The 24,602-nt window shown below is 43.4% G+C and overlaps 1 protein-coding gene across 17 annotated transcripts in view; it reads right to left on the minus strand.

The window, feature by feature from the left end:
* The window catches only part of CEP112 (centrosomal protein 112), a 419,667-nt gene that overhangs the window by 33,484 nt on the left and 361,581 nt on the right, over positions 1-24,602 (minus strand). For all 17 annotated transcript variants that reach the window (XM_060080554.1, XM_060080547.1, XM_060080550.1 and 14 more), the window contains one exon: positions 14,616-14,705. In XM_060080554.1, coding sequence (XP_059936537.1) covers positions 14,616-14,705 — 90 coding nt within the window. The remainder of the gene's footprint in view (positions 1-14,615; positions 14,706-24,602) is intronic.

Raw genomic sequence — 24,602 nt, forward strand, 5'->3', positions numbered from 1 at the left:
ATGAAATTGAGCTATTTGTAATGAGGTGGATGGACCTAGAGTCTGTCATACAGAGTGAAGTAAGTCAGAAAGAGAAAGACAAATACTGTATGCTGACACATATATATGGAATTTAAGAAAAAAATGTCATCAAGAACATAGGGGTAAGACAGGAATAAAGACACAGACCTACTAGAGCATGGACTTGAGGATATGGGGAGGGGGAAGGGTAAGCTGTGACAAAGTGAAAGAGCGGCATGGACATATATACACTACCAAATGTAAGGTAGATAGCTAGTGGGAAGCAGCCGCATAGCACAGGGAGATCAGCTCGGTTCTTTGTGACCGCCTGGAGGGGTGGGATAGGGAGGGTGGGAGGGAGACGCAAAAGGGAGGGGATATGGGAACATATGTATATGTATAACTGATTAAATTTGTAAAATAAAAAAATAAATAAATAAATAAATAAATAAATAAAATAAAATAAAATGTGCCCCCCCCCAAAAAAAAAAATTAGGTAAGATCCCTGTATAAGCTTCTATTGTTGCTGTAACCAATTACCGTAAATGTAGCAGCTTGGAAGGACACAAATCCATCATCTCCTCATTCTGTAAGAAGTCTGAGCGGGCTTCAGGCTGCGGGCCCCGCTGTTTCTCTGCTCTGGTCTCACAGGCCAAAGTCCAGGTGTGGGCTAGCCCAGACTCTTACCTGGAGGCGCCGAGGGAGCATCTGTTTCCAAGCTCCTTCGGGCTGTGGACAGAATTCAGCTCCCTGCAGCTGCAGAGCCGACGTCCCCCCTGCCTTGCTGGTTGCCAGCTGGGAGCCTCTCTTACCCCTGAAGGCCCCCTGCAATCCTCCTCATGTGCCCCCCACCCTGGGGCACTGGACCCTTCTTACACCAAGAAGCTCTCTGGCCTCCCCTTCAGCTACCTGTCTTCTGCCTTCAACCAGAGAAAGTTCTCTGCCCTTAAAGCGGCCATGTGTTTAGACTGGGCTCACCACTTGCATAATCTGGGATAACTTCTCTGTTTTAAGGTCACTGATTCTTAACTTTAGTTACATCTGCAAAGTCTCTTTTACCACATAATGTATATATGCACAAATTCCAGGGACAAGAGAATGAACCTCCTTGGGGAACATTCGGTTGCAATCCTTATACCACATGGTATATAGCAATAAATTTGAGGTGGATTAAAGAGTTAAATGTACAAAACAAAACTCTTAAAAGTAATGAAAGAAAATAAAAGAGAACATATTTTATAATCTTGGGTAGGGAGGACCTTCCTAAGCAAGCTTAGAAATCATAAAGAAAAACATGGACGATAATGTTCTCAAAAATTAAAACACTGAATAAAAAGAGTAAAGATAAGGAAGTGGGAGAAAGTATTTGCAACTTCTTTAACAAATCATTAATATACTGAATTTGTAAGAAAATGAATTTCTATAGATCCAATTAGAAAAACAAATCAATAGAAGAGATTAGCAACGAATGTGATCAAGTATTTCACAGAAATGTAAATACAGATGGTCCCTGACTTATGATGGATCGACTTATGATTTTTGGATTTTATGATGGTGTGAAAGTGATACACATTCAGTAGAAACCATACTTTGAATTATGATCTTTTCCTGGGCTAACGATACAATCTTCTCTTGCGATGCAGGGCAGGGTCTCCCAGTCATGTGATCACGAGGGTAAACAACCAACATACTTACAACCATTGTGTCCCCAGACAAACCATTCTGAAAAAATTTCACTTTCAGGATGGTATTCAATAAACTGCATGAGATATTCAACACTATTATAAAATAGGCTTTGTGTTACATGATTTTTCCCAACTGTAGGCTAATGTAAGTGTTCTGGGCACATTTAAGGGCGGCTGGGCTAAGCTCTGATGTTGGGTGGGTGAGGTGTATTAAATGAATTTACAACTTGCAGTATTGTCAACTTAGGATGGGTTTATTACGATGGGTTTATCAGGATGTAACCCCATTGTAAGTCAAGGGAGATCTGTAGTGGATTTCCACTTCTAGTAATGGAAGCCTACATAATTCCCTCCCAAGTCTGCTTCAGGGTATTAGGGAACTAAGAAGGCAGGGAAGAATTATGGGGCCAATCCTGGAGATGGGAGAAATCAAGAGAACTTGTAAGTCTGGCATTTGGGGACATTTTAACACAGTGGCCTTTGCCACTTCTAGATTGGTTGGCGAGAGGTTGAGAAGCTGAACAGATCTTCTAACAGCCTCACAAAAGAAGTCAGGGGGACACAAACTGCAGTCCAGGAGTTCCTGATAAAATCCCATGCTTTTGGGTGGAGCCCAAAGGGCTACACCCTAGGAGTAGGAGTGAATTGGAAACAGACCAGCCCTCTCCAAAACTGAAACCTAGCTTCAAACAATCTCAGTCCCTGAAAATGGATTAAGGTTATTCAAGGCGGCAAGTGCCGCTACCTGCTTACCTAGAAACAAATGTAAATTCTCTTTGGAGACAATTATCATCATCCCAGGTCCCAAATTATTTCTATGAAGTTCTATATAAAATATCTGGCACACAATCAAAAATAGCCAGGCTCACAAGAAAGCAAGACTATATGACCAAAAGCCAAGAGAAACAAATACAATGAAATGAGAACCATGTGAATTCCAGATAATGGTTATCAGACCTAGACTTTACAAGAACCAAGATAAATGTTCAACAAAATAAGAAAAATAGTTGTGAACTTCAGCATAGAACAGGAAACTAAAAAAAGAACCAAGTAGAAATTCTCTCTCTGGAAAATACAGTCACCAAAATTAAGAATGGGTGTAACAGCAGGTTAGACACAGCTGAGGAGAGACTCAGTGAAACAGAAGCTAGATTTAAAAATATCCAGAATCAATACAAAACATAGGAAATATAGTTAGAAGATCAGATATATGTATATATACTTATAGTCTAAAAAAGAAGAGAGAATTTGGCAGAAGTTAAAATAGGAAATCTGATACTATAACCACTAAAGAAAGTATATCCATAATTAACTGAAAATATTCCAACAAAGAAAACTTCAGCCCAGGTAGCTTAATCTACCAAACATTTTAAGGAGGAAATAATTATCAACATTGTACAAACTCTTCCAGAAAATAAAGAGGGAACACTCCATTTTGTTTTATGAGACCATCAAAATTTGATACCAAAATCTAGTAATATCATCACAATAAAAGAAAATAGTAGGCTAATCTCATTAATAAGCATAGATGTAAAAATCCTAAACAAAATATTAGTGAACCAAAATCCAGCAAAAGGTAAAAAGGGATAAGTCACCATGATCAAGTGGGGCTTATTCTAGAAATGCAACCTTGATTTAACATTAGAAAATCAGTCTATGAAGATCTCTGCATTAGCAGAATAAAGGACAATAGTTATATAATTATCTCAAAAGATGGAAAAAAGGCATGTAAGAAACATCCATTTACAATTTTAAAAAGGAAAAAAGACTCTTGGTAAGAAGAGAAAGAAACTTACTAAATGTGATAAAGGGAATCTATACAAAAGTCAATTGTATTTCTAAGTACTGCAACAAACTGTGAGAAAATGAAATTTAAAAATAATGTCATTTAAAATAGCATCATAATTGTCAAATACACAGGAATAAATGTAACATAAAATGTGCAAGATATCTTTATATAAAATGATAAAAATATAACAAAAAAATTAAAGAATGCTTAAATAAAGCAGAGGGATATTCTATGTTCATGGACTGGAAGATTTACTAGAAATTGACAAGTCCAGTCTAAAATTTATATAGAAATGCAAAAGGCTATGAAGAACCTATCGTTAAAATGTAAGCTTCACAAGAACAAGGATTTTTGTTTGGTTTGTTCACCGACGTATATCAGGGCCAGTAAAGGGCATGATCTATCACAGGCGCTCAGTAAATATTTGTTGAATTGAATTGAAATGTCGAAAGTATGTATCACTTGGGAGTTTAGAAAAAGAATTCACTCTGAGCTGTCATTTAGTTACCGTGGCACACACTGATTTACCATCTCATTTACCTTCCTCTGTTTATCAAGTCAAGCAAAACCTCAAAATCTTATGTGCTGAATGAAGCATTTGGGATCATTCAGTCCAGTTTTCCAATTTTCTCCCATTCTTTCTGCAGGGACATTCAGTCAAATAAAATCTTAAAGCTGAAGGGCAGAAATATAAGAGAGACAGTGGCTCTGGTTCCATAGGGGGTGCCCGACCTGACACTCCACCCCTTCAGACCACTGCCATCTTTCTGCTGCTGCCCCTGTGAGACCCAGCACAGCGTCCGAGCCTGGCGCCTGTGCCCTCTCTTGCCCACACTAGGAGCAGGGAAGAGCCCCCCGCGAGTTTGTCAGGGCCCACAGCAGCGGGCTGCGAATTCCTCTCTTGCTTCTTAATCAAAAATGAGACAATCTCCTGTCAGAGTCTCCCCGCTGCTTCTCCTCATCCCTTCTGAATAAACCTGAGTGTAAATCTCACATACGAAACCAAGAATGGATCTTTAAACAATGCTTTCTTTTATTATAATAATAGAAGCTCCTAGAAGACAGCAAGTTTTCCATGTAGATTCAGTGTGCTGAGAGCTGAGTAAAGTAGGTACTAGGTTGTCTGATTCACAATCGGCCTTTTATTTCACAAAACTTTAATAATGCCAATAATGTTATATTCTTCACTAGTTCTACATTTTCCATTTGATTCAATAAATCATTCTTTTCCTTGAAGGTTTTATAATACTCTTTTTCAAATTGGAACTATGTCCTCTAATTCTGTGTAGAAATCCAAAAAGTGATTTACATGGAAAGTATATTCAAATGGCCTTTTAAACTTCTGAATTTTCCTTTGTATTAAAAAAAATCACCTTTCTTTCCTTATTTCTAATTCAAATTGATATACATCTGATGCATCTAAAATGTCTCTGCTCTGGCATTTGTTTGACAATAAACAATTTCAATTGTTTCTACCTCAAAATAGTCCTTCCTCAACAGGAAAAGGAGGTCTTTTCTGGCTGGACTATGGTAGAAAAGGAATTGCATGTAAGTGGCACCATAGACTATCTGATACTCTTTCCTGAACGTGACAAGCACAGTAAATAGTCATCGGACATCTCTCCCTCTAACCATGCTGACTCTCCCACCCTCTTTACCATCTCTTTGTTTATCTTTTCTTTTACTTCCTCTTTCCAGCTGTTCACTCAATTCCATGAATTCAGTGCTTAGTAGCTGCCAGAAAAGTGAGTACTAAAGACACGGCTCAGGGATACAGTCTCCCTTTTTATCTTCCTGGGAGACGATATCTGATTACCCAGGTTAATCCCTGATAATTTTCCTTGTCCTCCAATTTTAAAAGGTGGGGTAGGACTCAACTTGGTTTTAAGCTTTTGTTCTCGCTTTTTCTTTAAGGGCCTCCATAATATACTGATTTGGAATAAATCATTTGGATTAAATCATTTTTGGATTTTAAAAATTAATTTTAAAAAAGACTAAACTTAAAGCCAAAACTGCCTCAAAAAAAGGAACAAACTGAAAGAAGTGAGAATGCATGAGCACATCACTTCACCCTGGGCAGGCACAGCCCGGCTCTGAACCTGGCAGCCCCAGGTCAGAGGTCAGATCCCAGCACGGCCAGCCCGGCAGCCTCCACCCCTGCTTCATCTTCCCCCCACTCCCACCCGTGTTCACTAACGTGCATGGACCAAGAGCCACGCAGAAAATGCTTTCTGGAAAAACAGCTGAAATGATGCAGTGGGTGCTTTTTTGTCACTTGGCTTTGATACATCAGCAAAGCACAGGATTAAAACCACGTGGCGGGCGCCTCAGGGACCCGCCTGCTCTCTCCTCCAGCGAAGTTCAAAACAAAGGGAATCTCAAGAAAGCAACGATGGAACACAGAACCCATTCACCCAACAGGAGCTGCTGCAAGTTATCCATTAAAAATGGCTCTGTGATCATCATGTATAGTTTTTAGCATTGGTTTTGGGTACAAGTGTTTGACTTGCTTTGCCACTAAAATCTATCAGAATAACTGATTTACAAGGAATGGTTTGAAGAGATGTATGCTTCAAGTGTTTTTCAGAAAACCGGGGCAAGTATTCAAACTCTCATTGAGAATAAGATGTGGCCAAAATTGAATGTGGTTCTATCCCTTATAACAACGCAAATTTTAGAATGATGCATTCATACCAGCTGTCTGGGAACAAAAGAATCAGTCTGAATTTGTAAATAAACTGTGGTTATAAAAATTACTTGAAACAAGCCAGAATAATAACCACTAAACATGAAAAGTCAGTAAAAGTCTTTGAATTATATTTCTGTTGCAATTATTATTCCTGTTTTCATAACGTGCTTAGGGATAAAACATAGTTTTGAGCTGTTAGTACTTTTAAGTAAATTTCACTGCAGATGAGTTAGCCCACAGCAGCTAAGACTGTGAAGTTTTAAAATCCATTATGGAAAATGGAAAATAGAGGCTTGGAAATCTGTAAAAGACGAATTCTTCCTTTTAACAATTGTCATGATTGCTGCTTAATTGATTTTCTGTCTGCATTGCATCTTCCTCCGTAAGCCTGCCTGTGACTGTAGATTTGTTGGTTACCCTTGATGCTGACCGACGTGTTTTAAAGATAAGCGGTGCTACCCAATGAAAGCTTTACATATATTGATGTTGGTTCTCCTGATGTTCATGTTTCTCCCCGACAGATCACTGGGCTTGGTGGGAGGCCAATACATTCTTTGGGAAAATACAAATGATAATGTAACAGTACAGCAGGCGGAAGGAGCTGAGATGTTAACATTATCCCAAAGCTACTGATACCAAAGGAACATGGGAAGAAAGCAGCAGAAAGCTAAATTTCTCAGTAGAGAAAATCAAGGGCTCCATTTGTATTCATCCTGCTTTGGCCTTCTGAGGGCATCCCATGGAAGAGATCTGCAAGGAAGGTCTGCCCTACTTCAGGGAAGAATAGTACGGCCGGCACTTATGACAACATGGATGAACCTGGAGGCCATTATGCTAAGAGAAATAAACCAGGCACAGAAAGAAGAGCTCATTGGGCCTCCCTGGTGGCGCAGTGGTTAAGAGTCCGCCTGCCGATGCAGGGGATACGGGTTCGTGCCCCGGTCTGGGAGGATCCCATATGCCGCGGAGCGGCTGGGCCCGTGAGCCATGGCCGCTGGGCCTGCGCATCCGGAGCCTGTGCTCCGCAACGGGAGAGGCCACAACAGTGAGAGGCCCGCATACCGCAAAAAGAAAAAAAAAAAAAAAAAAGAAAGAAGAGCTCACTCATCTATGGAATGAAAAAGAGAAAAAAAAAAAAGAAAAAAGTTGAATTCATAGAAACAGAGAAGAATGGTGATTGCCAGGGGCTGGAAGGTGGGGGAAGCTTCTGGTCAAAGGGTGCAAACCTCCAGACATCAGATAGTTCTGGGGTCTAAATGCACAGCCTGATGACTATAGTTAAAGATACCGTATTGGGTACCAGAAATTGGCTAAGAGAGGACACTTTTTTTTTTTTTGGCATATTATGCTTTATTATTTCAAGAAAGGTAAAAATGCAACTGAAACACAAAAAAAAGATTTGTGCAGTGTTTCATGATTCAGTCTTGGTAGGTTGTACGTCTAGAAATTTGTCTGTTTCTTCTAGATTGTTCAATTTTTTGGTTTATAATTGCTTGTAATAATATCTTATAATATTTTTTATTTGTGAGAATAATTATAATATCTTCTCTTTTTTCTTTTCAAAAGGATTACATATCCTTTCAGTATAATTGATGATCTAAGAGAGGACAGTTTAAATGCTCTCACCACACACAAAAGTAACCGTGGGAGGTGATGGACGTGCCAATGAGCTTCACCGCGGCAATCACTTCACAAGGCATGTCAAGTCATCACGCTGTACATTTTAAATACATACAATTTTACTTATCAATTATATCTCAGTAAGGCTGGAAAAACAAAGACTGAGGACACAAAGAGGAAAGGTGGGCCATGTGGCAGAGGGTGCTGGCATCCTGCTCCGTCTTGGTTTTCCCTGGACCACGGACCCTTTGGTGCCTGAGGCCTGGGGAAGAGCTGAGGGACACAGATGAGCCAAGAGAGGTCTCGATAATCCTACTCACCCCAGACGAAAACTATGGAAAAAATCTGTAATCTTTATTACAACAAAAATCTAGACAAGAATATGTGTAGAGAAAGTCCATCTAGACTGCGTGCAGGGTGCTCGTTACAAAGTCTCTGTCATCACTGCTCAGGCGTGGTGGCCTTTGAACTCTCCACCCTCAAACTCCCTACACCATGAGATGCTCCTAATCCTCCCTCCATTCCTCCTCCATTCCTTCCTTTCTTCCATGGATTCACTGAGTACCACATGGGCCAGGCGCTGGGCTAAATGCTGAGTGTACGGATGAAGAGGACACAGTCCCAGCTCAGGGACCCTCCCTCAAAGAGCAAAGTCTCCCGAGGGAGTCTGACAGGAAAACCTTTAATGGAGCTTCACAGAAAGTATGACCAGAGCACAGAGCAAAGGGGGACAGGGCAAGACTGTCCTGAGGATAAGACTCAGAAGAGCAGAGGCTCCATGAGCAATTCAGTTCAACAACAAGAGCTGGGGATGCCATGAAGATGACAGTTGGGTCCTTACCCTCAAGGGGCTTAATGTTTAGTAGGAAACTATCTCTGGTTTTCATGACATTAAATTCTTCTGGCTCTGCTCTCATCTTTCTCACCATTCATCCCTTCTAAATCCTCTCTGGATCTTCCCCTACTTTCTCTGGCCCCTGGAACGTGGTCCAGCCCATGGTTCTGCTCACGGCCCTCTTCCCTCTCTGCTTTTCCTTGTCAATATCATCCGTCAAGATAATTCAGAAACGTTCACGCTTCTTTCTTAAGTTCTAGATCCAGATTTTCAACCTGGGCTCTTTCTTATATTCTAGATTCAGACTTTCTTTCTGGGGTTCTAGATCAGATTTTTAGCTACCTGTCTCCAAAGGAATGTTCGGCTGCCAGCATCTCAGACGCTGCCTCTAGAAACTGATGCTGTTGTCCACTCGGTATTATTTTTGACATATTCCTTTCTTTTACTCTCTAAATCTGTGTTCTATGAATTTTAAGTGAGTCTTCACATCTACTCTTTTCCTCTTCTACTACCTTTGACAATATCCAGTTCAAGCCCTTTTGATTTCTCTTGCGACTAGTGATGTGAATTTAGTGTGATCACGTATGAATTAATCTCTTTTCGTCTCTTTTTCCTTTTATCCTCTGCTGCTGGATTAATCTTTCTAAAGTAAAGACGCAATCATCTAACACTACCCAGTTAAAGAAAAAAATACTCAGTGGCTGAAAACTGCTTTCTGACCAATGACTGAAGTCCCTGGCATTGTATCCAAGCTTGTTGGGTGCACAGTGCAGGGTAAGGAGTAGACAGTAACAAAGATTTGATGCTATCGCTATTTTGAGTGGATGAAACGAAGGTAGCTAACTTCTTGGGTCCTTGCCCCACTGACATCCCCTCTGGCCAGGACGCCCCCGAGCCTGCTCCACCCCCGAACCCCTCATCCTAGCCCAGTGTCCCCTCTCTGCTGGTGACCAGCTCACGGGGCCTTCTCCTCTGTGAAGAATTATAGCCACACACATTGCACCCGTGTTATGTTCTCTAGTTTCTGAAGGTTTCACATGCATCTTGTTTTGGCGTTCACGTGAACCCCGTGGGAGGTGTTATTATTGACATCTTAGGAGCCTGATTTGCCCAAGTGACTTGCCCAAGACCACACGACCGCTGGTGGCAGAGGCGGACTTCTACCTGCAGTGCTTCCCTGCTGGGTCCTACTCGTCCTTGAAGCCTCTCCTGTTTCCCCTCCCTGTGTCTCACTAGGAGTCTCAGGACAACTTCTGCTCCCTCCCCAAACACAGGGAATTACCAGAATCACCTCTGCTGAAGCATCTGCTGTGTCTAGGCCTTAACTAGATATAAAGCGCCTACTGCAAGGCTGTGACTGGAATATATTTTAAGACACTTTAGGGTGACCTGTACCTGCACAGCCCAGACCTGAATGCCTGGACACACCAGATGAGAACTAAACCAGCCGGTGGCTGAAACACGCCAGCCAGGAAACCCGAGAGGCCCCGGCTGCAGGTGCTGGAAACACTGCCTGCCTGTCAGCAAGCACCAGGCCCTGCCTTGGGTGGTGGACCTTTTCCCACAGGGTCAGGAAGACAGCGGGCAGTACCAGGGCTGCATTCTTCCCGCATCATGTGAGCTGAGCCTCTAAGCCTTTGGAAGAAAAGTAACATCTTCTAAATGCCATGACCGCAGTCTACACTTTACACCCATCTCTGCTCTGCTAGACTGTAAACTCCTTGCGGGCTGGAAGGAGAACTCATCCGTGTTTCTTCTCAGTACCTGTCATGGGCCTGCACAATACGCCTGTCAAAGGCATGCAGTGTGGGGTAATTGTATGACACTGCTGTGAAATGCACGGCATTGCATTCTATTTATTAGGTCTCAAAGTATTAGTTCTTCTCACTAATTTATGTAAAAGAATCTTCTGGGAAACTGAGTGATCCATGTAATCAAAACTAATCATACATTCGAAACTGAAAAACCCCAGTTCAAAGCAGGGGTTTTGTTACATGTATATTAATATTTATATTATGTATTATATTAGGTTCAAGTCTGACATTGTTTAGTGCCTGCGTGATAAATATATGCTTGCTTTGCACAGTGTTAAGAGCGCCAAGTAAAATTTTAGACTGTTTCTTTTCTTCCCTCTCTTTTCTATAATTTATCAGACCGAATTATTTTGGCAAGGGCTAGCAAATCACCTAGTCTCCCTGTGGATAATGAAACATTGTTTGTTCCCGAATAGGAGATTTATCTTTACCCACAACCTGAACCCGAGTGATACGCGCCATAGATGCATTTCACACTGTGGTCAATACAATGGGAAATCATATCCCGGGGTGGGCGGTCTGCATCCTCCCGCGCCCCCCCACCCCGGTTCTGCCATTGCCATGGTAGGGAAGTTGTGGCCTTTTCCAATGACTCAGTTTCCTTACATAACAAGGAAGTCTGATCAGAGCTCTGATCTCCCCTCCTTTGCTGCAACTATGGGATTCTTGCTCGGATCTTATCGAGAATTAGAAATTATTAACTCCTGGTATGGAGAAAAAGAATGATAGCTTTTAATTACTTTCCTATTTATGGATTACAGTAAAGATATGTTTCTATAAGGCTGACTTAGAAGGAAGTTGGTCTTTTCTAATTTTATTGGTGTTATCTTGACGCTTCACAAGGGGCAAATTAACCCTTTGTAACCACGGATGAACCAGCCTTCCCTGGGCACCCTGGTGACAGACCTGCCAAGGGTGTGGACTTAGAGGAGAGGGTTGATGCCACTGAGGCAAGTGGTGGGCAGCTAGGGTACCACCCATCAAGACCTGATGAGAAGCAGCTTTTTGTGTTTAATTAAAAACACAACTTTCAGAATGCCTCATTCATTTTTTTGTTTTTATAAAATCAATACACAGGAATTTTTCTTAAATGAAAAACAGAGACAGTTTCAACTTTTTTTTTTTTTAAGCAAGCAAGTTAAAAAAAGAAGCCCAGGAAATTGTCCTTTGTAATTCTGCCAGTTTCAATTTTGATTCTTTATGCAACTAGTATCAGGATAATAATATTTGGTTGAAACAAAAGAGAAGAAAAGTTCCAAGAAGCTGTTCTGAACACATTTTGGTTGTTTGATTGGCTGATGTCAGGCTAGCTACTGTTATTTCGCAATTGCTTTGACAGACGCAAAAAAGAAAATAACAATTTCAACATTTTAAAAACCCTCGGTAAGCATATATATAATCAGACCCTAAAAATTGTACATGACGATACTTCTATACTTCTAATTATTTTTGACTACCTCTATTAGTGTCACAAATGGAAAGGTCAGATTTAGATAGAAGTTAAATCAAATTAAATATAGATGAATAGTATTTATGAAGTGCCCATGATTTGTTCTTCAGCTTTACTGAAACAATTGGCATTTTTGCTTAGCTACATCCTAGGATCTCGTGGAAAGAACCCAACATTTCATGGTTGCAAAGATTATGAAATATTCAGCTTTACCCATGGGTATTTCCTGACATTTCTTTGGTGAACTGGAGGCTAATAGAAGATATCAGGAATTAGTGTAAGAAATAGTCTAGAAAGCTATTGTCACTACAAAGATGAAAGCAACTTTGATGATCAAAAAGAAGTCAATAAAATAAGACTGAAGTGGTTCCTGAATCCTTCCCTATTGTTCATTTGGGATTTCTTAATTTCCCTACTCTCAATATATTATGGAATCTTCTGTGTGAAGTTCTGCCATGAATTAGAGTGATGTCAACGAAGTTTTACCTTAAGTCATATTTTATCACAAACTGGAGAAGCCCAGTCCTCCAGGGAGACCTGTTTCCTGCTTTTAAGAAGCTTGTCTTCTTTTAGTTCCAGGCATCCCAGCCAGCTGGGGGGTTGCAGGGAGGCTCAGATGACCTCAGTGACAATTGAGTCTGTGCCAGTCCCACCTGAAGGCCACACAGCCACCCAAGGAGGTATTTTCACCTGTGGCCAAATCGGCTCTGCTTCTGTCTGCTTTGCTCTTTGCTGCTCTCTGCCCACAGAGAGCTAATGGCATTGCCCGCCATACCAGGTGTCTGGGGTGGTATTTTTTTCCCTGCCATCCTTAATAAACTCACTTTCCCTATCACTGCTAGGCAGCTGTTTAAACTAGAAATGCTGTAACTTAAAAACTGTCATGAAAGGAGCAAAGATTTGGAATTCAGCTAAATCAGGGTGTGAATCCACCTGTACTGGTTACCAGCTGTGTGACCTTGGATGTGTCACTTAAGCTCTCTGGGTTTTAGTGTGCCAACTGGGAAATGGGAGGGTAATACTGGCCTTACATGGTTATTATCAGGATAAATGAACTAACATGTGTAATGTTTCTTGTACAGTGTCTCTCATCTTGTGAGCCTTCAATAAATATAGTTATTATTAGTTTTTCATCCTAGAATTTCCTATTTTGTGATCCTGTCGTGGACTGTCCGACATAGACCCTGTACAAGCCATATCGTATATAGACATGATATATACATACATGACACAAACATGACATGTATATGATGCAGGGCATACATTAGACAGTAGGAAGGAATTATAGGAGGTCAAGTCCATTCAGTAAGTATTATTACTTGGCATCTATTAGACGCTTACACCTGCCATTTTGTGCAATCCCTACCTTGGGGTCTTGTTTGTAAACAACTCCAGAGATGACAAATTTCCTCTATTCGCCTTACTTCAGGGCTTACTCTTCTGACAAGGTCAAAATGACCTAACCCAATATTCCTGTACTGAATTGACTACGAGACAACCAACGTATAAGCGTCTGCAAACACCTATGGTGGGTTCTGTCCATAAAGATTTGTGGCACTTAGAATAATTTTAGTAATGCTGTACGCCATAGCTGAGGACAGTGCGTTTACAGAAGGTTTCATTAAGACTCATGAAGGGCCTCCCTGGTGGCGCAGTGGTTAAGAGTCCGCCTGCCGATGCAGGGGATACGGGTTTGTGCCCCGGTCTGGGAAGATCCCACATGCCGCGGAGCGGCTGGGCCCGTGAGCCATGGCCGCTGGGCCTGCGCGTCCGGAGCCTGTGCTCCGCAACGGGAGAGGCCACAACAGTGAGGGGCCCGCATATCGCAAAAAGAAAAAAAAAAAAAAAAAAAAAAAGACTCATGAAGTTTATTAATACACTGTTGACTTTTCAGTTTAAATTTAGTTAAATTTACTTTAAATGTAAAAGAATTGGATGAAAATGATCCTGTGGTTTGAAAATAAAATAGGTCATTAGCTATTGTCAAAGCCAGATTATTCTGGTTATACTGGATTTGTTTCATTAACACACTGGAAAGGAGGAGAAAATTAAAATTCAAAAGAAAACATGATCTATGTCTCTAAGTGCAACGATGTCCCTGTGTTCTGATATGACGACACAGCAGACATCGTTGGCTGCATCCCCAACACGCTTCCCCTCTCCCTCGTCTGGGCTGTCCTTCCTCTTAGGACTCCCTCGCCGGCAGGCAGACCCTAAGCGGTCCAGCCTAGTTTGGCACCCTCCGTCCTCCCGCCAGGGATTGGACGTGTGACCTGCTCTGAGCATGTGGACTGCTCTGGCCAATGAGATGAGAAGGGAGCTGCGTATGGGGGTGCTTCTGGGAAAGGTCTCCTGACTTTTCGGAAGGGCACCCCGGAAACGTAAGTCCCTTTTTGCCTTTGGATGCTGCTAGATCTGTGCGGGATGCCTGGAGCTGCTGTGAGCACCGTGGAGCTGGCTTTGGGATGGACCCTACACAGGACGTAGGGCCGCGGGAGCGAGAGAGAAGCAGAGCCAGAGACCCAGAGCTCCCTGCCCAGAGCCCGCCCTACCTACAGGCTTCGTGCGACAGAGGTTAACAGGTTGCGAGGCAACAGATCCCTTTGTTGTTTACGCGCAGCAAGGGGCCGAGGATTCTGTTACTCGTGGCCAAAGCACCCGGTGGAAACGGGACCCACGTGAGCTCCCGGACCTAGAGAAAGGGAACGAGCAAACCAGCCGAGCGGGCAGTACCTGCTCCTGTGATTCCAGTTCCTTGTGCTGCAGTTTTTTCTCCAAACATCGTACTTGATTCGAGCGCTTTTCTAGCTCGTCTTGTAAAGCCTGAAACGGTATAAGATAAATACAAAAACATTAAAAATTAGCAGCCTTGGAAAAAAGTTTTACCACCTGAACTGGTATCAAAAAGGCCTCAGCTCTGGTCTATTACTGCTGCTCCCAAGCCAGCCTTTCAGTATCAGGCCCAGATGTTTTCTACTTTAGGAATAACTAGTATCAAAAACTCCAAACTCACAAACCAGACACATTAGCAGGTGTCAATTCATCTCATAAAAACATCTCCTGTTCCCAGCATAGACACACAAGCATGCAATAAAGTGTAGAACTATTGCTAATTAAAGTAGCTCTATCAGGACACCTGCGAGGTACACCTACACTCTGAAAAGTGTCCTGATAGCTAGGAATCGTAACACTGGACCCACATGACATTTTTCAAAATTACACTCCGGCAATTTGAGTATGTTATGGTAACCTTAAAGGCATTTTTTATTAAGCCATTGAGGATGGCATGGAATTTGAGGAAACTGTAAGAAATAGACAGTGATGAACACTTTCAGTTGCCAAGTAGCTGTTGGAAATCAAATTCAGGTTCATCTGGGGGAAGCCGGGAACGGAAAGATCAGTAAATATCATTGTATCAATTACTATTTTAAGTAAAGAGGTGAACTAGAAAAGAAACAGGATCCATTCAAACAATCTGATGTAATTATAGATATAGCACATGGGAAATGACGGTGAACAGAACACACTCTCAAAGAGTGACTGCAAAGATGCTAAATGAATTCTCAAAATAAAATTCATTCAATTAAGACTTCTGAGTTTCTGCTCTAGGTGAAGGACTGTGATAGGTATTCCAAATAAAGCAGTGAAAGAAAACAGACGAAACAAATTCCCTGCTCTCACGGAGCTTCTGCTGTCCTGGGGCAGACAATAAGCAAACAGTGAGTATAATATACGTCAGTGGTAAGTGCGGAGGGAAAATAATGCAGGGAAGGAGGCTATATTCTGGAGCATGGTGAGAAGGGGTGTTGCAATTCTAAACAGATGGCCCAAGACAACCTAACTGAGCCAAAATCTGAAGGAGAAGAGCGAGCAGGTCACAGAGACACGTGCAGGAAGAACCTTCCAGGCAGGGACCCCTGCACGTAACGGGGGTCAAGTCACGTCAGGTCCCGTGAAGCCTCAGAGGGCAGTTGAGGACCTCAGGCTTTATTCGAGGCAGACGGGGGCTCCTGGAGGGCTGTGGGCAGGGTTGCTTTGGTTGCCGTGAAGAACAGATTGAAGACGGACACGGGCAGAGGCAGAGAGGCAGGGTCGAGGCCGTGAAAACACACTGGGAAAGGGTGGTGGAGAACTGGACCAGCGGGGTGAGGCAGTGGCAGATTCCCAATCTATCTGAGGATAGAGGTCGCAGCCCCAGGGAAAGGACGCAGAGCGTGAAGAGTAAAAAAAGCGAAGACGACTCTGGGATTTTGGCTTGAGCAGGTAGAAGACTGCAGGTGGGGAGGTTCGGGAGGGACAGGTTAGGGGGAGAAGGTCTGGAGCTCAGCCTGGGCTATGTCGAGTGCGGGATGCCTGTTCCACATCCAAGCCGAGATGCTGGGTAGCAGCTGTGGGGAAGAGTCTGGAGTTCAGGCACAATGTCTCAGTTTGTATCCACTAAAAATTCTTTCAATGCAATTCCAGTCTTTTCTCCATGTAGATAGAGTCCGTGGTTCTTAACCTTTTTCTGGTGTTCTAGCTCCACTGGAGCTTCTGGCAAATGCTGTGTAGTCACTGCCCACGTGGCAAACACGGCTTATTATTTTGCCTGTGATTTCAGGGAGTCCAGTTGCCTGAAGCCTGTCCATGGATGGACCCCAGACTAAGAACCTCTATTTAAAAGAGTATAGGGCTTCCCTGGTGGCGCAGTGGTTGAGAGTCCGCCTGCCGATGCAGGGGACATCGGTTCGTGCCCCGGTCCGGGAAGATCCCACATGCCGCGGAGCGGCTGGGCCCGTGAGCCATGGCCGCTGAGCCTGCGCGTCCGGAGCCTGTGCTCCACAACGGGAGAGGCCACAACAGTGAGAGGCCCGCGTACCACAAAAAAAAAAAAAAAAACCAAGCAAAAAAACTCAAAAAAAAAAATTAGTTTAAAAAAATGGAGAGTAACCAAGTAACATCCCACCTTCCAAAAAGTTAAAATGTATCAGACTAAAGGAAAAGGATAGCTATTCCTGGTCTCATATTCTAAAAAGTTATTAGGTCATAAGATGTTCATCCTCAGTTTGCCAGAGGCCTGTATGAACACGGCCACAACTACTGAGTGAGCACAAGAAGGACCTTTCTTTTAAGCTGTGGCTTCTTTATTCAAAAACCTTCCAAGTTGACATTTGACACACCCACAAAACAGAACTTTTACTTTATTCCTGAGAAAAGCCCAAGATCATTAAAGAATGGAATGTCCAACACTGGGTCAAAAATCTAAAACAAAATCCAACTTGAACGGCTACGCTGTTTATTCTGCAAAAGTAGGCCCCGCCTCAGCTCTGCTGTGTGAACTTGCATCACTGCTGAAAGACAGTTCTTTTCTCCCAGTTAAACCTGCCTTTAAATGCCATGCAAGTGGGCTTGCTGGGGGTGGCCACCCTCAGCTGGCTCTCAGAGCACTTCGTGGGGACTGTGAGCAAAGAATGACATTTTCCAGAAGAAAAACGTACATGACATAAGCAGCTCTACAAGAACAACGAGGGCAGGCCACACTCTCTAAAAGGGAGCCGGTTATAGGATAATTTGATTTGTTTATTTAAAATATGAAAGCAGTGAGAGCACATTGAAGTGTAAAAGATTTGACAGTTTCATGGACTCTCCAGGGTGAGGAGAAGCCAGGGTAGCTAATGTGCCCCAAGGGGCGCCTGTGATGGTCCCAGAGCTCCGCTGTTCGTCGGAGAAGGAGTATTATAGTCAACGTTATTTCCATAAAACTTAATAAACATGGTTTGAGGCCAGCTGCTCAACTTGTAAAGCCACGCATTAAGGACTTCTGTGGTCTTACCAAAAACCAAAGTGTCGGGGCTTCCCTGGTGGCGCAGTGGTTAAGAATCCGCCTGCCAATGCAGGGGACGCGGGTTCGAGCCCTGGTCCTGGAAGATCCCACATGCCGCGGAATGACTTAGCCCGTGTGCCACAACTACTGAGCCTGCGCTCTAGAGTCCGCGAGCCACAACTACTGAGTCCACGTGCCTAGAGGCCGTGCTCCACAAGAGAAGCCACCGCCACGGGAAGCCCACGCACCACAACGAAGAGTAGCCCCTGCTCACCACAACTAGAGAAAGCCCGCGCGCAGCAACAAAGACCCAAGGCAGCCAAAAACAAAAACAAAAAAAACCCCACTAAAGTATCTCTCATAGGTCTGAGTCAATTAAACAAACATGAAATGATGGCAGATACTTGCCTTTTATTTTTTATTTTTATTTTTTTTGCAGTATGTGGGCCTCTCACTGTTGTGGCCTCTCCCGTTGCAGAGCACAGGCTCTGGACGCACAGGCCCAGCGGCCATGGCTCACGGGCCCAGCCGCTCCGCGGCATGTGGGATCTTCCCAGACCGGGGCACGAACCCGTTTCCCCTGCATCGGCAGGCGGACTCTCAACCACTGCGCCACCAGCGAAGCCCGATACTTGCCTTTTAATAATGGACACATGAAATGCAAGTTCGTTTGAATTATAAGTGGTTAAAAAGTTATTTAATAAAGGAAAACTTCATTGGAAAGGAGAAATATTGGGCTGTAATGATACAAAAGATATAGTCAGAGTGTCCCTAGTGTACAAGGCATGACAGAGGCTTTCAGACTTAGGATTTAGCACAAGTTTTTCTAGAGATTTCTGACCTTGTCTTTGGCCAAACTCTCAGCCAGGTCCTCCCCTCATCTGAGGGTGGGACTGGGGGGTGGGCGTCCATCTGGCCGGCCGAGCACACAAACTTGTCTCATAACCCGGGACACTTGCACCACAGGGTCTCACCAGACAGCATGATCTCAAACTCCCCACTTTCCCATCTTTACCAAAAACCTCAGTTGTGAGAAATGTGGAAAAATCCACTTGCAGATCGAAACAGAATCAGTAGTATAGAAGTCACCTTTCTCCTGAATCACACATTCTACAGCACTGTGCCCTCCACTTTTTAGGAGTTTTTAAACCGGTTCTCACTGACTTGAGATTTGGTGTGTCTTCCGTGCATCCTGCCTCATTCTGTGTTGCCAGGTCATGGCTCATGCTTGTGTCTGGCTTTGTCACAAGTCACCACAAGGTCGACGGTACATCTTCTGGGCCAGCCGTAGGTATGAGGGCTGAAGCGTAAATGGCTCCTTCCCTGAGTTCTGGCCCATAGAACATGTTCTCCCGGAAGTGGGACCTTGAATGGTACAGTGTTCTTTTATTTAAAGGGACTGGATTAAAGCAGATGTAAGCAAAAAAGATTGCAGATGAAGTTTTGCCCTATATAAATATAAAACTGGGTTTCTCAAAGTCATTGATTTTGCGTTAAGTCTGTGGTCAGGAATCAAGGAAGCCGACGAGCCTCTGCTGGGTGAGACACAGAAGGGGCCTCACCAGCAGCAACTCCGCGTAGCCAAGGAGATGAGCAAGGAAGAAAAGCAGAGTGTCTGTATGAAAGACACTGTCAAGAAGAAGTCAGTCCCGCAAACTGTTAAAAACTGGTGAAGCCAGGTGGTGGGTAGATGGGGATTCTGCATATTATTCTCCCTACTTTTGCGTATGTTTGAAAGTTTCCATAATAAAGAAAAAAAGAATGTTTAAAGCTTTTTCTACTTAAAAAACATGAAGTCACCATATCCTTCCTTTCATGAGGTTTGAATTTACTGTTTTACTTCAGAAAAAACAGATGATTCATTCGTCCTTCAGTGAATAGGCGGGATGTGTAAGGATTTCCCCATGTATATTTTGGAAGCAGGGAGTGGGGTGTTCTTATTTTGACCTAACAAGAAGATAACAGGAAAGGGAAGGCTTACTTATATTTTTATTGAAATACAATTTACTTATGGTAAAACTCTAAAATTTCTTTAAAAAATGGTGATGGTCTGTTTTCCATTTAAAACATGTAATATGATTTAAAAGTTTGTGTCATAAAATATCTGTTCAGATAATAAAATCTTGCTATAAACCATCTTCCACTGATTGGTTTATCCATCAAACAGAAATGACACCTGACCTGTGACTACAGTGAAGAGACACAAATTATAAAAGGGAAGTAAGCAGAGCTCTCATTTAAACCTTAACTGCCTTTTTAACAATGCCCAAGATTACAAATGGTGCTGACAATATTTCTGATCAGTAGGTTTTCTTTGACAGGTAAATTGACACAGAAACAGCAAATGCTTTCCTTTCTACTACTGCTAACCGAAAGGTAAGGGAAAATTAAATAAAACAATAAAATCTCGTTACTTTTTTTTTTTAAATCACATCTTAAACAATTGGGATCCAGCAAAAAGCCCAATCCCTGTGCCCCGGATGAGGAGATACAAATCTGGGGTTAGGGGAGATGACACAAGAGCAGAGAGTGACGTTTTGACTGGGTGGCCTTGCTGGCTGCTTACACAGGCCCCTGTGGCTCCTTTTTTGATTTAATTTTATTTTTAAGTAGGCTAAACCTACTAACAAAAGCAACAAGTCTTCTTCAGCTGAAATGCCAGTCAAGATTTCTTTTAAAGTGATTTCTTCAGACCTACCCAGAATGAATAACAAACCGTAAAAAAGTTTTATTAGTGATTCTGTAGAACGGAGAACAGGTTTGTACTCTAGATGTAAAGTTACTGAACTAGAACCACAGTTACTGCCGAGGCCACTAACACATTCAAAACGCAATAGTATAATTTTTTTCCTTTAAGGCTTCCATTCAGGCTTTTAATTTTTTCACACTCCATGCAAGTACCTTTTTTTTTCTTTTTTTAACCCTCGTAAGTCAGCCTCTTGTGGTACTGGTATGAAGAAAAGGGGTTTTAATACATATGATACTCTTCACATGAGGCAAAATTCCTTTCCGGTGAAAACTTTTTAGTTGTTGCAACAAACCGCAGGAATGAGAAATTGCACTTTGATATGAGCTATTGTTATAGTATTTATTAGGCTACTGATTCAACAGTAAAGGCAAAAGTATTGCAGCCAATATAAAAAACAAGAGTAGCACTTTCACGAAAGAATACGAAAGTTTTCACTTTCCCTCTCTTTTCTTCTCTCTCTCACCTACTTTCAGGCCTTTAAAATTTCCTAAAAACCCTCCTTTAAAAGTCTTAAAACGGCACTTTTTAAAAAGTTAGTGTTTCCCAGTCTTCACAGAGGTTCCAGGAAAAGAAATCACGTTACTCCAAAACTTGGATGATCTAAGGAAGCTGAAGCTCCTAACACACCTCGTTAAGGTTCCCCAGTCCCACAGAGACCGTCCTGACGTCACCTACGTCTCCTCTGGGGTGGCCAGTACATCTGTACTCAGGAAATTCAAAGCACGCTTGCCCTACTGCGCCCCTCCAGACAGCTTCACTTGCGAACACATTCTTATCTCGGGTGGTAGGAATCTAGGATCAAGTTCAAGAAGCCTGGCTACGATGTTCCAGGATCTCAGAGGAGTTTCCTCATTCAGCCTGTGTGATAACCACTTGCACTGCTTAGTCAGTCTCTGCAGAACAGAGGTCACCCTCCTCTGTGTGAGCCCAGGGAATGCGGAGCGCCCGCAAGTCATTGGTCTAAAGTTTTACTTACTTACATGTCTAATCGTTCACACGTGCAATCCCTTGAGCGTGCAGCATCATTCCAACCCCTGCCAACAAACGTGAATTTCTACCCTGTTAACCCTGAAGTCATATTTCTCACTAAGTCAGTATGTCCCCTATATGATAACATATTTATGAATTGTGAATTCATCTGACTTTCCCCCCGCATCTTAGACTATGAGCTTCACAAGGGTAACGCTCCTGCCCATATATTTAAAGTAATCTCTGAAATGCTTAGCAAAGTGCTGGCACTACAGTAATAGTAGTTACTGGTGACATGAACCACTTATATAAAGAACAAGCTGCTTTTCATTGAAAACAGTTGGGGTGTTCCTGCTAAAATTTCTCCAGATTTCATTCCCCCCCCCCTCAAATTACATAACTACCTTTCCTTACTGTGTCCCTAGATAAAAATGTCTGAGGTTTACCCAGTCTGCTCCCTCAACTGTCCAAAGGGGTGTCCCTTCTTGTTTCCTCAAGAGAGTGCATCCATCAGTACCCTCATTTCTCTTTTCAAATTCTAAGGGGTTGGTCACAACTAGTGGACATTTAGTCCTGTCCAAAATGGCCATTGAGACATTGGTCCAGGCCAAAAGGTCCTTGGTGTTTGCTCCTATCAACACGTCCACTGGATTCAAACAGCCCATTACATTTCTTTATACTTTGGTTTATAGAATAAATGTATTAAAGATACTATCATGTTTTATTGGTCCAATAATTGTGCTGTGGCTGCAACTGCCAACGATAACCCCTCCCTCCCACCTCGGTGGCCGGGCACAGGGGTAGGTAGATGGGCTGGGGTCCAACTCCTACAGAATCGCGGGGTTCGTATTAAGTATGTGCACCAAGAAGAGACGTAAAGTTAGAGAAACGCGCAGAGGACGGCAAGTCGGGGCTGGGATCTCGCGGCGCGTGGTGTGTTGACATGTCACCGGGCATCTGGTTGTCCAGTAAGGGTGGAGTGTGAAGGGAGGAGCCGGGCCCAGCCTCCATGTGACACGGGCAGTGACAGAGCACTGGCTCTGGAGGAGCAAGGACAGGCGTGCTCTCCTAATACACAGCGGTCGCGTGTGACAGCCGCCATGAGGGGACACCAGGCATCTAATTAACCCTCCCACCGCTGCCCCGTTGCCAGGGGTTAATGGGAGATGTTCTCTTGGATCGGTGTCCTGTAGACGTACCATCCTGGTGGACCACAAGAAGCACCTGCTGCTCTTTGGAGGGGTTTCAGTGGGTGTGACCCCCATACGTACCTGCTGGTCAGCATGGGCCACCGTGCCCTCAGCTGATGCCCACCTACTGGCTGACCCAGCCCAGCCAAACGGGGTGTGGAATCCCTCAGACATTAGTAAGGTTCCCCTACCAGTAAACCAGTGATCACTGGTCAGATGGCTACAAAAGAAAGAAAACAGACCTTCTTCTGTTGCTTGGCAATATAACACCTTTATCTGAAAGTTCTCAGTGGAATATGGCAGTATTCTCACAAATACAGTATTCTCACAAATATAGTATACTCACAAAAAGAAAAGCCAGTGCTACACGACGCTGGCTTTTGTTACCATTTCCACTCTTTTAACAGGAAGAGGAGTAAAAGGCTCTGACACCACTAAGAGAGGGGGCTCTGCAGTGCCTGATGGACGACCAGTCGGGATCTGGGTAACATGATAATCATTCCAGACGGGACCAGAAAGCACCCGCACGAGGTCGACGCTGAAGGGGAGATAAGGAAACCCGGCAGGTTAAAACGACATGCAGAGAAGAATCAAACGCAAAGCCATGGAAGAACTCTCTCCGTGATATTCGTGATGAAGGAGTCCTGATAATGCTGCCAGAAAGAACTCACTGGAGAGGCAAGTCAACCCAAGTTCATTGCATGGAATTGAAATGCCAGATGAGTATAAAGTGACCAGATGCAGAAGACCATTTCCTGGGCACGATTCAGGTGCTCAAGACAATGAAAGAATTCTTATGTGCACAGCTTGTGCCACTGTTCGCTATTTAGGTGCCAGGCACGCTATTCAGTGACAGCACCTTCAAGCGGCACCGACACAGGTCACGCAGGTATGGACTGTGTGAGCTGCTGTGTGACGCTACACTGTGCCTCTGATGGACCCTTTAACCGTGAACAGGCAAAAGTACACTTACGAATACATACATGAGAACACACTTGCATTTGCACAGCGAAGAAAGCTCAGCATTAACCCTTCATTGTGCAGACAGGTTTCAAGATTGCAACTATGACTGCAATTTAACTACTCAACCCAACGCAGTTGTAAGAGGATGCCTGTTTCACTTTTCACAATCACTATGGCGAAAAATACCTTCTTTGGGTCTAACATGGGGGTGTATGACAACGGAAAGTAACACCTGTACACCTGGAAGCATGCGTGTGTGCTGTTTAAACTTCCATTTGTGCCTTTGGAAGATGAAAATGACACTTTGGAGTACGCTGTGGAGAAGGCGGAAGAAAAATCAGATGACCGAATAGATCGTGTTGAGGGCATATGTCCGTGGAAGGACTGGCAGGGCAGAAGACCAGATGCCCCAAGAGTGCAGCAGAAACCTGGAATGTTCACACATCAGTACTAAACAGTGATCACAGGACAGACAGCCCAGTAGAAGCTGGCACAGCACATCTCAGAAGCTGGTGGTAGCGCATCACCCTTCCATGTGGAGATTTACTGAAGCGCTAACAGACAAATGGCAAGGCCGCGAACAAGCTGTCACCTGGGTTCCCGGTGGTCACACTCAAGTACAGCTCCAACTTCACAACAGCACTGACAAGATCAAATTCACACAACCGAAACTGTACACAGATATTATCTAACACATACAATGCCAATAGTCGGGTCCATACATACTTGAGAGTAATTGCTCATCGGCTTAAGGGTAATCCTGCTGACTTCATGATGAGGAAGAACAAGAATAAATGTAAAATCCAAACTCCACCATGAATGACAGTAAAAATAACGTCAATAAAATTTTAACTAGGTTAAATGTTTGTATTATTTAGTGAATCGTGGACTCAATGGCCGTTCTGGACAGGACCACGTGCCCTGCAAGGCTCGGTCACACTGCTGACCCCTGCCTTTCTGCCGAGCCTCTCTCGGCATCTCATCTTTTCCTGCTGTCCGCTGGAAACTGGTCCCCTTGCGCACGCTGTTCGGGAGGACGGACGTCA

Source organism: Mesoplodon densirostris, chromosome 18, assembly GCF_025265405.1.
Source record: "Mesoplodon densirostris isolate mMesDen1 chromosome 18, mMesDen1 primary haplotype, whole genome shotgun sequence".
NCBI lineage: Eukaryota > Metazoa > Chordata > Mammalia > Artiodactyla > Ziphiidae > Mesoplodon > Mesoplodon densirostris.